This window comes from Adelges cooleyi, unplaced genomic scaffold (assembly GCF_023614345.1).
Source record: "Adelges cooleyi isolate 19-005CV unplaced genomic scaffold, UGA_ACOO_1.1 ACOO_flye_CR_arks_rails_tigmint_CR_PRNA_247, whole genome shotgun sequence".
NCBI lineage: Eukaryota > Metazoa > Arthropoda > Insecta > Hemiptera > Adelgidae > Adelges > Adelges cooleyi.
In genome coordinates, this window is record NW_026095912.1 from 3,888,099 (window position 1) to 3,904,282 (window position 16,184).

A 16,184-nucleotide genomic window follows, 5' to 3' on the forward strand; every position below is an offset into this window, starting at 1 on the left:
TACAATATTGTGTAGAATAGCTGTTGGCAACCCTGTTTTCGAGCATGCGCGCACTATTCCTGGCATTCGCCCCGGCGCGACCCGGGCCGCCGGCGGCGTCTAGCTAGCTGGAACTTCCCACTTGTAAGTTGTAAGTTTGTAGTGCAGCAGAGTAGGTTGTATTTTAGGTGTTTTTTTTTCTCTCAATATTTTGTATACTAGTGGTTGTAGTTTGTGGTTTGTTTTAACGCATACCACTAACAGAGTCTCAACGAGACAGTTATTTAATGAGAACAGTCAGCGCAGTGTAACGGCTTTAGTGTAGATACTAGTTATTGGTTTTAGCTTTTTTTTATTCATTATAAAAAACGACAACAGATTACCTGTGCACCGGTGCCGCCGAATGTTCGACTAGCGTCCAATTAGGTAAGACAATTTAAATATAACCCTATATAATATGAATCGCTATAAATGTTAAAAAGGGACATCCAACGACATAAGTATGTCAAATATGGGGATGGGAAAAAAAATGGTCTCCAGTCTTTGGTATCTATTAAACGAACCCAAACCTACCATTCTGTGCTGTTACAAGCTTAGTATTATCGACAAACAAGTGGTATATTTGAAATTTTCTTCTAAAAGTGGGATTTGCAAAAAAAGAGATTTTTTTTTTGTAAATAGACGTAAAATGTATTTTATTATTTTTTAAGATCCGAATATTATATTAAACTTTTTGTCTGGTCGTTTGGAAATTTCATAGCATTGTAAAATAACCACCAAGAAAAATCGCAACAAGTAAATCATTATTTAATTTTATATAAGAATTATAATGTATCAGCTGTAATTGTTGTGTTTTAGTTTTCCCGGTTTTTTCTTAGTAAAAAAAAGATTTATATAATATATATATATTTGACTACTTTTCACAAATGTAAAGCGTTTTGTTAATTTTAAGTTGTAAAATTTGTATATTTTTGTTGTGTTATTCTCGAATTTTCCCCTTTCCCCCAAAAAGGGTGGAAACCTTTTCTTTGTTTCTCTTGTTTAAGAGTTTTAAGACCTAGTTTAAGAGCTAATAGAGGTTTGAACATTTGACTGAAGATATATTTAGATGAGGAGGGGGGGAGCTATAACATAACATACAGTGTTCTCAAAAAACCTGTAGTCAAAGTATTATTGTTATTTTATTGTATGTTATTACGGTAGAGGTCATGTTAAATTTTTTTTTTTAATATACCTACATTTATTTGCATCCGCAAACGATCATTTGTTTGTGTGTTATCAGATGTAGTCACACATGAAGTATGACTGAACAATAACAGTATTATTTTCTGGTAGACAACCGGCCATATACCTAGCACAACCGACATGAGACTGTTGCGATTTTTGTTATGTTAACCGAATTTTATTCTTTGAAATAATATTTCAAGTAGGTAAGGCGATTGTAATGGAATTAAAAAAATTATAGGTAATACTTCACTGTTTGAGTTGGAATATAATAATGACAACCAAGCCGTCAATTCACTATCCAAATTTGCCCAGTGGTAATGTACTTGTATATTTACAATTTTACTCGTTTTAAATATCAGCAGAAAAAAAAATACCTAATGATGTTTGTAAACATTGTTGAAAAATAATTTGTTCGTATTTACCCCAAGTTTTTAACCCCCTCAACTTTAATTACATATTTGATTTTTAATTCTATACTGCCTACATGCTTATGTTATTAAGTTTTAATTATGTAATTTTATCTAATACATTTTCCCTTTGTGGTAGTTGATTTTTTTTTTTTAATTATTAGTCCAATATTATTTTTATTTAAAAAAAACATTAATAAGTGTAGGCATAAATTAAAAATGTATAGTTTTAACAAACTAGTAAATTAAATTTTATCTGGCTTTTTGCTCTACAATTAAATAACAAATAAATATGTACTTTATTTTTCTCGAATTTCTGATGGTTTAATCTATGTAAAAGAGTTTTATATCATAAAATAATATTAAAATAATTGGCCATTGAAGAGTGGTTAATTAAGGGTAGCTTCCTTTTGAATGTTGCAAATGGTGCATTGCGTTGCGGACCGGTGCGCATCGGTGCGCGCCGATGCGCACCGTCGAAAATCGTGGCCGTCCTTTTCAACGCCCATTACACGGGTGATAACGCAAACTATTACTAACCGCACTAATACTATACCTATATATTACACATCCCACCAGCGACGCAAGCACACACACACACACACACACGAACGCAGACGGACGACCCGCGACGATAATGGTGTAATATCAGCAGTGAGCTATAACATTATTATTGCGCGAGCGATGTAATAATTATAATAATAAATATTTTGAATTATTAGTTTTCTAATTGGTCGGAAGACTTAGAGAAAACAAAAATAGTTAAATTTAATAACGCGGTATTGCAGTAGAGTTGGTTTTTCGGCCGTCGCGTGCGCTTCTCGATAAAAAACAAACGTCGGGTGTCGCGTTATCTTCTTGTCGGCGGCCGACCAAGTCGAACCGATTCAGTGGCCGTCGTCCAAGTAGCTTTTATAGGCAGCCGCCCGAAACCGGTAAGTCCGCCGCCGTCCACGATATCGGCCAACGGACGCGTCGCGAATGTTACGTCTAGGCGGTGCCGTCGCGTTCCCAACGTTGTCCGGGTGAAAGTTGTCCGCTGTCCGTGACGCAAACCCACCCGGTTGGCTGGTTTGCTCGTCCGATCGGATGCGCTGTCGGTAAGTAATCGCAAGATGTTGTCGCGGGCTCAAGCGAGTCGCCCGCATTGCTGTACGACATTAGGCTTACCTCGTTAAGCTTATTTGGAGTGCCTGTCAAAATTGTTTGCACACTGTTGTTTTCCCGATACGCCTCTTTGTGTACTTTTTGTTTGATTGCCATCAAGTGGGCATACATACACGTAGTGTCTAAGGTAGTTGTCGATTATATAAAGTGCTCTAAACGTTATAGAAAACAATCTACTGAAATATTGCGTGTAACGGGCTAGGAATTTTTTGTGTACAAATCACGACATTTGGGTTTATCTACTTTATGACGAGAGATAATTTTGTCGAGGTGAGTGAAGTTTAAATATTGTCGTATTCACTAGAACCAATTTCATTGGTTAGCGAAATTTCTGACCTTCTTTTGTTATGCACATAAGCTGTACAATTTGTATAGATAAGTTATTATTATTTTTTTTTTTAAAGCGTATAATCATATATATTTTTCTTTGTAACCTATCTGACAGCAATGGTAAAAATCATTGATTAAAAGATAATTATCAGTTTGTATCACTGAGACATTTATTATTTATTATTTTTATACTGTGACAATGTTTTTACAAATAATCTCTTCTGTTGTTTCCTGTTTTCAATTGGAGTTTTATCAAGTATGAACGTTTTACAGAATTTGATACTGCTCTAATTGATTATAATGAGAAAAATTTAGTTGAATTTTGACTATTCATTCATAAAAATTCCAAAACTAATCATTCATTTAATAGGAATTAAATTAGCATAATCTACTAAGTGACCTTCGTATGGATTTATTTCAAGTGTTATTGTTACTATCACAATATATCACTGTTATCTGAATTAATTTTTTTTTCTTCATAATAATATAACAAAAATGTAATCTTTTACAATTTCATCTATTTTCCCTATTCGACAAATAAAAATAATATATTAAACACAAGTGTTGTGAATAACATACACATCTTGGTATAATCAAAATAATGAACTCGGTATGTTAGACATATTTAGTGTTTCAGTAGATGGTGTTAAAGAAACAAGCGTCAGCCCTTATAAAAAATGTTTTCTGAAAGAATAATTCAAATTGGAAACGTTACAAAGAGAACCATTGTTTAAAATTAATTGTTTAATGGTACGACGATGTACTAAAGGTAGAAAATATACTATGATGACGTATGTAAACTGGTAAAAAATTTTTTGAGGGTCAGATTTGATTTCACTTTGGCACATGTCGTCTGTTTCAATGACGGAATAGTTTACTGGCCTTCGTCCTCAGATGCTATCTTATTTACTCTTGTGATAAAATGTAGGCATCTATCTCGCTCAATCCGATTGGATGACAACGCTAACTCGTCTTCTGTGAAAATGTGTATTTCCAATAAATGTGGTCTAAACAATTTCTGTTTTAATTATGTTTCTTGTGGTAGGAACTTCTTTCAGCCAACGTTCTGTTTTGTATTTTTTAGTTTCAAATTATATTAAGATTACAATTTTGATTTATGTATATTAAAATATATATTTATAACAATAGTTTGAATTTTAGATTACGCAATTAAACAAGCGCTGGATGTTTTTTCACTTCTGGGTGTAAAATAAAATCAAATAGAAAATGTTCACACTCGACGAACATACGACTCCTGAGAGAGTACCTTCTGCAAGAGTACCTACCGACCAGAGCAGTTATCAACTAATCGTCACGAGTAAGTATTGATAGTGAGACCAAAGTTAAAAGCCGAGTTGAAACTTAACCAATGACTACACGCAACAACGTGTTAATTTATCTTATTTTCAGTCGAATGTGCACATTTAAAGAACAATGGAGGATTGATAAAACCACATCCGTATGTTGAATTGAGCGTCGACGATTTCAAAAGGCATAAAACTGAAGTGATCAAAAATACATATCAACCCAAATGGAATGAAGAATTTACTGTGTAAGTCAAGTAAAACGTGACAACATCTTAGCTTAATTATAAATATTTAACAATATTATTAAAACGTCCTTTGTTTGTTATTGTAGAATGGTTACGCCGTATTCTACTTTACATTATCGTGTACTAGACTATTGTAAATTTCAAAAAGACGTACTTATCGCCGAAAAAGACATAAACTTCTATGACGTGTTGTGTCATTATAATGGTGTCTGTGATAATTTGGAGCTGACTATAGATTTGATGAGAATACGCCACCATGATCTAACGTCGAGTTCGTCGTCCGCCAACAATAATATCAAAGTTGGAGAGTTGGTTACTATACTACACGGTGTTCGAATTGACATGACTAAAGTTTCGCCTCCGCCACAAGATCTTGGTACAAGAGTAACTTATGTACCAGGTAATGTGCAATATTTTAACTGTCTACCGACTATTTGCTTGTATGTAATTGTTGTTTATTATTAATTTTTTTTTATTTGTAGGGTCTAATAATGAATTTAGTCATGGGATCAGAGCCCGTAGCCGTTCTTTGACCACGATACCTCCGGCTCCGCCTGCTTTGCCTTTACCGACAGGTACTTAATTATAACTATAAAACAAGTAAAGTGTATTTATGTAAAATATTGTCGTTTACACTTGATGTCCGTGTTAGATCCGAGCGGGTCAAATAATCAAACCAGTAGCCCGACGCATAGTAATGATATTGGTGGTCCTCAAACGCCAGAAGCTCATACGTCTCCCATTCAAGGAACGATTACAGTGCATCATCAAAACGGTACCGTGACTGTTCAGACAGAAGAACCATTGCCGTCAGGGTGAGTAATCCTAATTAAAAGCCAGGCCAGTAAATAATTTTTTTTGACAATAGTCAATAGATGTGTTCATAATCATTTTGTTTGATTTTTAAAAATTGTGTTCAAAATATATGATTTTTTACCTTTTTTTTTTAAGTATAGTAACATGTTCATTTCATTAACTTTTCAAGTGGAGAGTTTTCTACAGAAAATGTTGACTAGTCGACTTGTGTAAAAACCCCAACAAAAATATGTTTAAAAAAAAAAACTACAGTTGCTATTGTTTTCTAAAATTAACATTGTTTTTTTCATAAGCGAGATGATTTTGATCCTTATCTTTTTTCTGATTTAATATAAGAATGATTTAAGTCAAAATCTCAAAGAGAGTTAATTGAAATGATTTAAATTAAAATGAGTTATGTAAAAATGTTGATTTAAAAAATATGTTAACAATAAATTAACTTACTTCAAATAAAATAATTACATAATTATAAGTTCATACATTTATGTTTTAAACTTGAGCTTTTTTGACTAAGCGTCAAAGAATTATTGTATTTGTAAATTTGTTTTGTTTTTTTTATCGGTTTTCCATAAGAGACACGGGTACGCCATAAAATTATACTACTAAGAAAACTTTCATTGTAAATTCCATGTCATCATTGTAAAATGATTCAAAATGTATTTTATTAATTTAATTATTATTTTTTTTTTTATAGTTGGGAAATGAGATATGATCTCTACGGAAGACCGTATTATGTGGATCATAATACAAAGTCTACTTCTTGGGAACGACCCCAACCCTTACCGATCGGTTGGGAGGTTCGACGAGATAACCGAGGCCGCATTTATTATGTCGATCATAACACTCGCACTACTACGTGGCAGCGACCTAACAGCGAACGACTCCAGCATTACCAACAATGGCAGGGCGAACGTGCCCATGTGGTACAGCAAGGAAATCAACGGTTCCTCTACCCTCAAGTACGACAATGTTGTTAGATTTCTTTAGTGGTGTTTAGAATGTTAAAACAATGTAACTAACTAAACTTTGGGTGTATGATTTTTTTTTTTTTTTAGCATGCTTTAGGTACCGGATCAGGACCGAACAATAGACCGGATCCAGCTGCTGCAGCTCCCCCTGTAGAAGTACCAGACGACGATCCTACAATACTCCGCAGAATGGGTGCACTACCCAATGGCTGGGAAAAGCGTGTGCAGCCCGACGGCAGAACATACTTTGTAAATCATAAGAGTCGAATCACTCAATGGGAGGATCCCCGAACCCAAGGGTAATACTCGATTGTTTTTATAATAATTGTAATTTTATTTTTAAAAAAAATGAAATTTAATTAAATAAGTTGTATTTAAAATAATTAGACATTTAAACAAATAACAATTATTAAATAAAACTATTTATTTTAATAAATCAAATTAATCTAATAATAAATAACCATTTTGTTGTATAAATAATTTAATACTAAATGATTAGATAAAAGATAATTTTTTATCAATCTCTTCAAAATGTTTTGTATAATATCCAGAATTATGATCAATGTTAAAAATGATCTAATCTATTCCATGTAGATCCGAACTAATACTCGACGACGATGAAGATCTGCCAACCGGTTGGGAAGTCAGGAAAACCAATGAAGGTGTTAGGTATTTTGTCGATCACAACACTCACACAACCACTTTTCAAGATCCTCGTATTAAGACTAACGGTATTTACCGGTACGTGTACATGTCACTTGCTGTATACCTGTTAGTAGATGTTTTAATTTTTATATTTACAATCTAGTACAACTGGAAATGCTTACGGACTGCAAATCATGTACGAACGATCGTTCCGCTGGAAGCTAAGTCAGTTCCGATATTTGTGCCAGAGCAACGCGATATCCAGTCACATAAAAATAACCGTTTCCAGGCAAACATTGTTCGAAGATTCGTACCATCAGATAATGAGATCAGCCGCCTACGAAATGAGAAAACGATTGTATATTGTGTTCCGCGGAGAAGAAGGATTAGATTATGGTGGCGTGTCACGGTACGCTTATAATATTTTGCTAAATTTGATTGAACAGTTTGTATTACATTATAATATATATTTTCAACAGGGAATGGTTCTTTTTATTGTCCCACGAAGTACTCAATCCTATGTACTGTTTGTTTGAGTACGCCAACAAAAATAATTATAGTTTGCAAATAAATCCTGCGTCGTACGTGAATCCAGATCACTTATTGTACTTTAAATTTATCGGTCGCTTCATCGCTATGGTACGTATTCAAACACATTAAAACTTATCGATCGGGTATTATAATGATTAAAATTTTAGGCTCTTTACCACGGACGCTTCATCTATTCTGGTTTTACGATGCCGTTCTACAAGCGCATGTTGAACAAAAAGCTGACTATGAAAGACATAGAGACTATTGATCCAGAGTTTTACAATTCGTTAGTTTGGGTGCGCGACAACAACCTAGAAGAGAGTGACGTTGAGATGTACTTTGGCGTTGATTTCGAAGTGCTCGGCCAAGTCGTACACCACGAACTCATCGACAACGGCGACAAAGTGAAAGTCAACGAACAAAACAAAGACGAATACATTAAACGAATGACTGAATGGCGGATGACTCGTGGAATCGAAGATCAGACCCAAGCTCTACTGGACGGTTTCAACGAGGTTGTTGCGCTGGAATGGCTCAAATATTTCGACGAACGAGAACTCGAGCTCATGCTTTGTGGCATGCAGGAAATCGACGTCGAAGACTGGCAACAAAACACTATTTACAGGCATTACAATCGAAACAGCAAACAAATCAACTGGTTTTGGCAGGTAAAACGCATCATAATATGTATTTGTACCTAAATAACTACCAAAATATCAACCAGCTTTTATATTATGGTTAAGAAACCTTATTAAAGATGAATGATAAATACTTTATATTGTATGACGATTACGTATCGTTTACCTCTTTATTTTTATTTAAAAATGAGTTTCCAACTACCCAAAAAATAACTTGTCGGGTTATTCAAGATCATATTTAACTAATATTTAACCCTATCACATTTCATATGTACTTATGAACTAAAAACTGAAATGCATTTATGTGTTAAATAGTATTACTTATATTTTACTTGTAACTTATTTTTAATGGCAAACTTAATAATAACGATTAACGGTATAAAATGTTATTAACGCAAAAATGTTTACTCCCAAAAACCTAGTTTACGCCTTAGCTATAAATATTTATGTCCGTTTGTGTTATTTGTTTAATTGGCAGTTTGTAAAGCAAGCAGACAATGAAAAACGTGCACGGCTCTTGCAGTTTGTGACCGGAACGTGCAGAGTACCTGTCGGAGGTTTCGCTGAACTGATGGGTATGTTGTTTGCAATATTCACAGTGTTGGAAAAAATTGTTATCCAGATAAAATGTTGAAATAACGAATAAAAGTTAAAAAAAATTTATATATTTAATATTTTCAAATACAATTGTTTAAATGTATTTATGTTCGAATAATTGTTCGGTTCGAACCTATTAAATTATTTTCTTACCTTTCATTCGTTATTTTTTAAACTTATATTTGTTTATTTTGTTTTAATAAACAAACTGGTTAAGAATTTTTAATTTTGACAACCCCCCCCCCCCCTATTGCCCCATTTGTCAAGAGTGCTTCATATTAGTTTCTATAAATTGTAAAACCGCCGTACCGATTTCAGAAATTGTATCTATTCGTTACTTAAGAGGATATATAATTTGAAAAAGTTCACCTTCCCCAATCAAAACTGGGGAAAACACCCAAAAAATGTTTTCATAGTTTTCATCTTTCTATTTTTATTTTGGTAAAACTCCGATCAAGTTGAAATTTTTACGAAACTTTTATCAAGTGAGTCGATTAATCTTAATAAGGCTAAATAAAATATTTTGTGTTATTTTTCCTGTAACTTATATTATATCTCGAGTTGTGTCGTTGAAATCTTGACTAAACTTAGAAGTTTAGTTTGATATAATGGAAAATTGTGTTTTGGGTTTTTTTTTTAATAGGAATCTGTGAATTTTTTTTAACTTTTGACATGCCAAAGTACACTTTCCGAAGGCTACTTGAGTAAATCGGTCCAACAGATAAAAGCAAACGCGTCAAATGAATTTTTTCTTTTTATTATCTGTTAGAATGTCAAATAATAATATACCCAACGCTACTTGTGTTACAAATAATTAATAAACTATATATTTTTTTTAAATTTAATTATTATCAGGGAGCAACGGCGCACAAAGGTTCTGCATTGAGAAAGTCGGCAAGGACTCGTGGCTGCCGCGGTCTCACACGTGTTTCAATCGTCTCGACTTGCCGCCATACAAGAACTACGATCAACTGGTCGAGAAGCTCAACTACGCTATCGAGGAAACCGAAGGTTTCGCACAAGAATGAAACACAAATATTTTCAGGTCGATGTTCCAACAATTGTTAAGATTTTGAAATACATTTATAGAGAGATATAATATATATATTTATTTGTATGTGTGTACTAAATTTGTGTATCCATTAATCTATATATTTCATAGATATAATATAGTATAAATTTTTATTGTTTGTATTGCACGATGGTTGATAGACGTAGAATAATTTGTATAAAATTAAAAAAAAAAAAATAATGATAATAATTGAGATCCGTCATTGTGTCGAAAATCAAGTTCACGGTTTATTTATTTTCTCCTCAAAATAACAGTATCTTGCATACATTCCGTAAAAAATATATTTGTTTTTATTTTTTTATTATTTTTACTACTTGCCCCTATTATTGTTAAATGTTTTTGTAGAATTATTGTTTTTGATTTTTTTTTGTTTTTTGTTTGTTTTACATTGCTTTTAATTTTTTTTTAGTTATTATTATCGATTGTAATTAAATGCACAAACTAACTGTGTTGTAAAGTTTATTTTTCTATTCGTACGTCTAATATTGTGATGATATTTGATAAAACGTGTACAAAGCAATTCAAAGTAATTCATTTTAGCGTTAATTGTGTCCGTCACTGGTTTTGGTAACGCACGCGCAAAATAAAATAAATAAAATTTCAAATTACTAACTTGATATGTTATTATTTTTTATGTTAATTAATAATAATAATAATTATTATTGTTAAATAACTTTTAATGTTCGGTTATTATTGTAGATTGTATTTTGATTTGTGTACTTAACCAAATAGTAATATTATAGTAATGTTGGATGTACTTAATTGATAATCATTTTATTGTGTAAAATAATACAAATATTATATTCCTATAGGCATTGTGAATATTCCAAAATACGATACAGACCAATATTATACATTCGTAAAAACTATTATGCTAAAATATAGTTGTATAAATTGTTGTTTGATTGATACGTATAATATTAACCGTGTTTTTGCGTATTACACATTTGTAACCATTGCAAAGTATATAATTATATATTACTGAAATAAAAAGTGTATTGGAAAGTTACCGTTAATGATGATTTATTTGTGTATAATTGTATTGAACCTTATATATAACATAAAGAAAATATATACAAATATATTCTACCATAATTCCTATAATTTTTTTTTTGGAACGGGAAAAAAAAATGTTTTAACAAAGAAATATTTACACAACAATTTAAGTGTTTTTTTATTTAAACGTGTTTAAAATTACATAAAATTAAGTAAAACATATATTTTTATTTTACGATAATAATTAAACATACAAATCTATAGGTAACGTAATAATGTTTTGTAAGTTCTTTAAGATTTATTTTACACTATGCATAATTGCAGAACTTAGTTGTTAATAGCAAAATGTCAAGTCTATAAATAAATGATGTGTAATATTGATCCAAAAGAATAACGTTATGTATTAATTTTAAATTTGTATACAACATTGATTTGCACATAAATACTGTTAGCAGTGTTGTAAATTATTCCAGTGATATTATTTGAATATTATTAAAATTGTCTGTATATTTGTAATTGATATACTTCAAATGTTAATATATAATAAAAAATTATGTTTTACAACGCTGCTTGGAAGAAATATAGAGGTGTTCACTGTTTGACTTCTGTATGTCGAGTTAATTTAAAACAAATTTGTTCTCAATTAAAAATTATATAGTTTACAAAATGTAAATAAAAAATTAATATTGTTAAAAAAACTTTTATTCAAATTTAAAAATATGAAAAGAATAGATTGAAAAATGTTTTGGCCGTCATCGGACTGGTCTTCAAATGTAACCAATTGGTCAGTAAAATAATTTTGAAAACAACTATTACATAATAATTATACTATGTAAAACACCACTGGAATTATAAAATAAAAAAAATTTCAAAAAGTGTTGAATGCCAAATTAATAACTGACAGTTTAAAAAGGATGTCTAAGAAAGTATGAAAATCGCACAGCCTTAAATTTACTAGTTCTTTAAATTGTATTAAATTGCCAATAATAAGGAATCGTCATACTAGTAAATAATAATTAATAAATATAAACTCAAGTTTTAGTTTAAAACCGAATTGTTTTAATAAATAGATGGCATCGCCTAAAAGACAAAACGAAGTGAGAAAATTATGTTTTTTTTTAATCTGATGCCAAATTATGATTCAGTTAAAAATTGAAAAAAAAGTGTATTTCTAGTTCAGTTTCAAATCAAAGTTGTTGTCAATGCATAACGTGTAATTTGTGCAGTAGGAATATTTTTTTAAAAAGGTTTAAGAAGGTACTAATTATTTTAAAAACAAAAAAAATCGTTTAAACTCTTTAACAATGTACGGTCACTTTTCATAACTCTTATTTGGGGTTATTAGTACAAAAATATTTAAGCTGAAGTTTGCTCAAAAGTGGATAGCTCACTTACCCCTTGAAGCACACATAATATTATAAGCCTGGGCCAATTTGACTTATCTCTTTGATACCCTTGACATAACTAGTTTTTGTTAATTGGCTTTTGTGATATGACAATAAAAATTATGTGCAAAAAAAATATGTTTTTAATTTTCATTACAATTTGTCTAAGTTCACTAACTTTGAAATGATTGCCTTGCGGTACAGTAATATAGTTTGAAAATAATTTAATTAACTAGCAGGTACGATTTGTTTCTATATAGGTGGATCAGACCAAAACAATTTTCAAATTTGTGTTTAAATTTTCCCAAAATTATCGAGTTTTGTCTTATACCCCCTTTAGCCGAACACCAAAGAAATGCGAATTGAGCAATGTTATTCGCCTCGATTTTTAAATTTCCCGCCGTTATTATTGCAAAATATTAACTATAACCGATGTGTTCAACGGGTACACATCGGTCAGCTGTTTTCCGCCATCTTGTACAAGAAGTTTGCTGGCTATATTATAGTCGTGCTGGTAGAAACCATTTTACTGTTTTACATTTTACAAGCACAATTTCAATTTGACTCTGATCGTTTGAAAATTTTCATCCGTTAAATTTTGATTGCGTCTGTTCGTGTTATTTGTCGTATTCTGATATTATTGTTGTTCGTTTGTCGTCGATAAACATTTCATAATGGTGAGTATTAAATCATTGTACTTTATATATTATTTTTTATAACAGCGCTAATATTATTACGGTTAGGTAGGGCGCTGTCGGCTGGTCGTGTTGACTAATATTGTCTTGTTATTTCTTAATCGCAGTCTTTCGGAATTTTAACGCAAATTTTGTTTCGAAAGCTGTTGTCCGATTAGTGTATTGCCAGTCTCGTTAATAATTATAATATTAATAACCCTACAGAATATAATCCGTTATACGATTAGTTTATGTTAGAAATTAGAGCCGATTAAGTTGAAAGGTTTGTACGCTTGCCCGGTCTGTTGTATTTTGGAAGCATGTACTGTATTTTAGATATGCAAAAAATGTGTTATTCTAAAAACGCATTTCGTGAAAGAATGTATTCTAATTCGTCAAAAATGTATTTTCTCAAAGGGATTGAAAACATATTTGTTTTACTGAGTTGCCTTGCCTGGAAAAGTTTTGTTATGTTTCTTTAATAGCGGAAAACCGATTTAATTACTAAGAAAAAAGTATTATTATGTTTTTTAAATATATTATGTATAGACTAAATAATATATAAGATAGACAAACAAACGCAAACAAATCAAAGTGATTAATCCATCTTTTTCTTGGATTTTATAAAGTTTGCTAATTTATCTAAAAAGTAATTGTTATTTTGTTCCCATTATTGCCCGTGAAAATAGAGCAGAAGGGGAGGGGGATGGTCGCCAGTTTCCATAAGTTGTAATGTTATGGGTTTAATCGAATTTGCCTGGTTCCAGCGTGAATGTATTTCTGTGCACGTTGGCCAAGCCGGAGTGCAGATCGGCAACGCCTGTTGGGAACTGTATTGTCTGGAGCATGGAATCCAGCCGGACGGGCAAATGCCATCAGACAAGACCATCGGTAGTGGCGACGACAGTTTCAACACGTTCTTCAGCGAGACCGGAGCCGGCAAACACGTGCCCAGAGCCGTTTTCATCGACCTGGAACCCACCGTCGTCGGTAATAATAAATATCTTATTAAATACGTCTTATGTTCAGTTGATTTTCTGTCTCAATACGCCATCCCCTCCTTTTTCTCTTCTCATCCTCTCTCCTTTCGAACCACTTCTCTCCCCTTCTCAGCAGTTGTTTCGGGGGGGGGGGAGGGGGGGACTGACCTAAACGCCCTTACCACTTACCGCTTTTTACTTGATCCGTGTTTGACCTTGATCTGTCCTCTCTCGACGATTCGCAGACGAGGTGCGCACCGGCACGTACCGCCAACTGTTCCATCCCGAACAACTGATCACCGGCAAGGAAGACGCCGCCAACAACTACGCCCGCGGACATTACACCGTTGGAAAGGAAATCGTCGATCTGGTGTTGGATCGCATCAGGAAGCTGGCCGACCAGTGCACCGGCCTTCAGGGCTTTTTGATATTCCACTCGTTCGGCGGCGGCACCGGTTCGGGTTTCGCGTCGCTGCTCATGGAACGCCTGAGCGTCGACTACGGCAAGAAGAGCAAACTGGAGTTTGCCATTTATCCCGCGCCTCAGGTAACACGCTATAAATAATATTTCAATGGGGAAAATGTCTTTGTTAAACAAACTTGATTTTTCTGTCGCAGGTGTCCACCGCGGTGGTCGAGCCGTACAACTCGATCCTGACCACGCATACCACGCTGGAACACTCAGACTGCGCGTTTATGGTGGACAACGAGGCCATCTACGACATCTGCCGCCGGAACCTGGACATCGAGCGGCCGACGTACACCAACCTGAACCGGTTGCTCGGCCAGATCGTTTCGTCCATTACGGCGTCGCTGCGGTTCGACGGCGCGCTCAACGTGGACCTGACCGAGTTCCAGACGAATCTGGTGCCGTACCCGCGCATCCACTTCCCGCTGGCCACGTACGCGCCGGTGATATCCGCCGAGAAGGCGTACCACGAACAGCTGTCCGTGGCCGAGATCACCAACGCGTGCTTCGAGCCGGCCAACCAGATGGTCAAGTGCGACCCGAGACACGGCAAGTACATGGCGTGCTGCATGCTGTACCGCGGTGACGTGGTGCCCAAGGACGTGAACGCCGCCATAGCCACTATCAAGACGAAGCGGACCATACAGTTCGTGGACTGGTGTCCGACCGGCTTCAAGGTGGGCATCAACTATCAGCCGCCAACCGTGGTGCCCGGCGGTGACCTGGCCAAGGTGCAGCGGGCCGTGTGCATGTTGTCCAACACGACGGCCATCGCCGAGGCCTGGGCCCGGCTCGACCACAAGTTCGATTTGATGTACGCCAAACGCGCGTTCGTCCACTGGTACGTCGGAGAGGGCATGGAAGAAGGCGAGTTCTCCGAGGCCAGAGAGGACTTGGCGGCTCTGGAAAAGGACTACGAGGAAGTGGGCATGGACTCAGTCGAGGGCGAGGGCGAAGGAGGCGAAGAGATCTGAATTATCTTAATAATATTACTATATTATTATGCCCATTCCTTCGTTGTATAATAATATAATATTACATGTTTGTTATCTAAAGTTTTGTCAAGACAATTTTTTTTATCTTTATTAGGCATTAAGACAGCACCACAAATCGGTTCTTTGTGTAGCATCTCTATAGATCAGAACTTGTACCTAAAAGGTACTTTATTGGACTAAAAATTTAAAAAAATTCATCCCTTCCCCTTAAAATCGAGAAAACGCCCAAAAAATGTACACATTATTCAGCTAAAAATTACATTGTCCAATAGAGTTTTTAAAAATAGTGAAATTAATTCCAAATTTGTATGGAATATTTTTTAAACAGTTACAAACCAAAAAAATATCATAAGCCCTCTGCCCTATATGGGATAAACGTTTTTTCTTTATTTCACCTTTTTAAGCAAAGTTTTAGAGATTTGAGTCTGAAAATTGGAACAAAGGTTTGGAACTATTTTCTCAAAATTTTTTTTTTTTTTTTAGTACCCACTCGAATACTAAAACTTTTAAGCTCATAATATTGTCATTATGTACAATACTTTTATTTTTATCAGTCAAGTCAGTGTAAGATTAAACCGGCGGTTTTCGGACAATACAATTTTTTAAAATCATCCATCAGACTTTTACTACTTGTTACTATTATTATTTACTATTACTACACCTAAAAATCGAGATTTTTCTTTATCTTTATGAATATTGCTTTATAAATTTATATTATACTTATGTATAAAGCGTATAATATGTAAAAATTAATGT

The 16,184-nt window shown here is 33.8% G+C and overlaps 2 protein-coding genes across 3 annotated transcripts; both read left to right on the forward strand.

Annotated features, from left to right (window-relative positions):
- The first annotated feature begins 2,220 nt into the window (after nt 1-2,220).
- On the forward strand, nt 2,221-10,921 carry LOC126836729 (E3 ubiquitin-protein ligase Su(dx)). Of its 2 annotated transcripts, none has more exons than XM_050570343.1 (14): nt 2,221-2,713; nt 4,272-4,428; nt 4,521-4,662; nt 4,749-5,062; nt 5,145-5,237; nt 5,315-5,477; nt 6,173-6,437; nt 6,534-6,745; nt 7,041-7,187; nt 7,255-7,500; nt 7,571-7,730; nt 7,790-8,290; nt 8,739-8,835; nt 9,713-10,921. In XM_050570343.1, exons 2-14 carry the CDS (start codon nt 4,338-4,340, stop codon nt 9,883-9,885), a joined length of 2,604 nt encoding a protein of 867 aa, XP_050426300.1. In that variant the 5' UTR covers nt 2,221-2,713; nt 4,272-4,337; the 3' UTR covers nt 9,886-10,921. The 2 variants fall into 2 exon arrangements, with proteins under 2 accessions (XP_050426300.1, XP_050426301.1); XM_050570344.1 differs by lacking the exon at nt 2,221-2,713 and adding an exon at nt 2,918-3,050.
- Nucleotides 10,922-12,887: 1,966 nt separating this feature from the next.
- Nucleotides 12,888-15,407, forward strand: LOC126836731 (tubulin alpha-1 chain-like). The gene is made up of 4 exons (XM_050570346.1): nt 12,888-12,987; nt 13,752-13,974; nt 14,210-14,511; nt 14,583-15,407. Exons 1-4 carry the CDS (start codon nt 12,985-12,987, stop codon nt 15,405-15,407), a joined length of 1,353 nt encoding a protein of 450 aa, XP_050426303.1. The 5' UTR covers nt 12,888-12,984.
- The last annotated feature ends 777 nt before the right edge of the window (nt 15,408-16,184 follow it).

Coding starts and splice junctions, on each gene's coding strand:
- LOC126836729 (XM_050570343.1), top strand. CDS start 4,338: ATGTTCACACTCGACGAACATACGACTCCTGAGAGAGTACCTTCTGCA. Junction 7,188..7,254: donor AAGACTAACGGTATTTACCG/GTACGTGTACAT, acceptor TTTACAATCTAG/TACAACTGGAAATGCTTACG. Junction 8,836..9,712: donor AGGTTTCGCTGAACTGATGG/GTATGTTGTTTG, acceptor AATTATTATCAG/GGAGCAACGGCGCACAAAGG.
- LOC126836731 (XM_050570346.1), top strand. Junction 13,975..14,209: donor CCTGGAACCCACCGTCGTCG/GTAATAATAAAT, acceptor GACGATTCGCAG/ACGAGGTGCGCACCGGCACG. Junction 14,512..14,582: donor CCATTTATCCCGCGCCTCAG/GTAACACGCTAT, acceptor TTTCTGTCGCAG/GTGTCCACCGCGGTGGTCGA.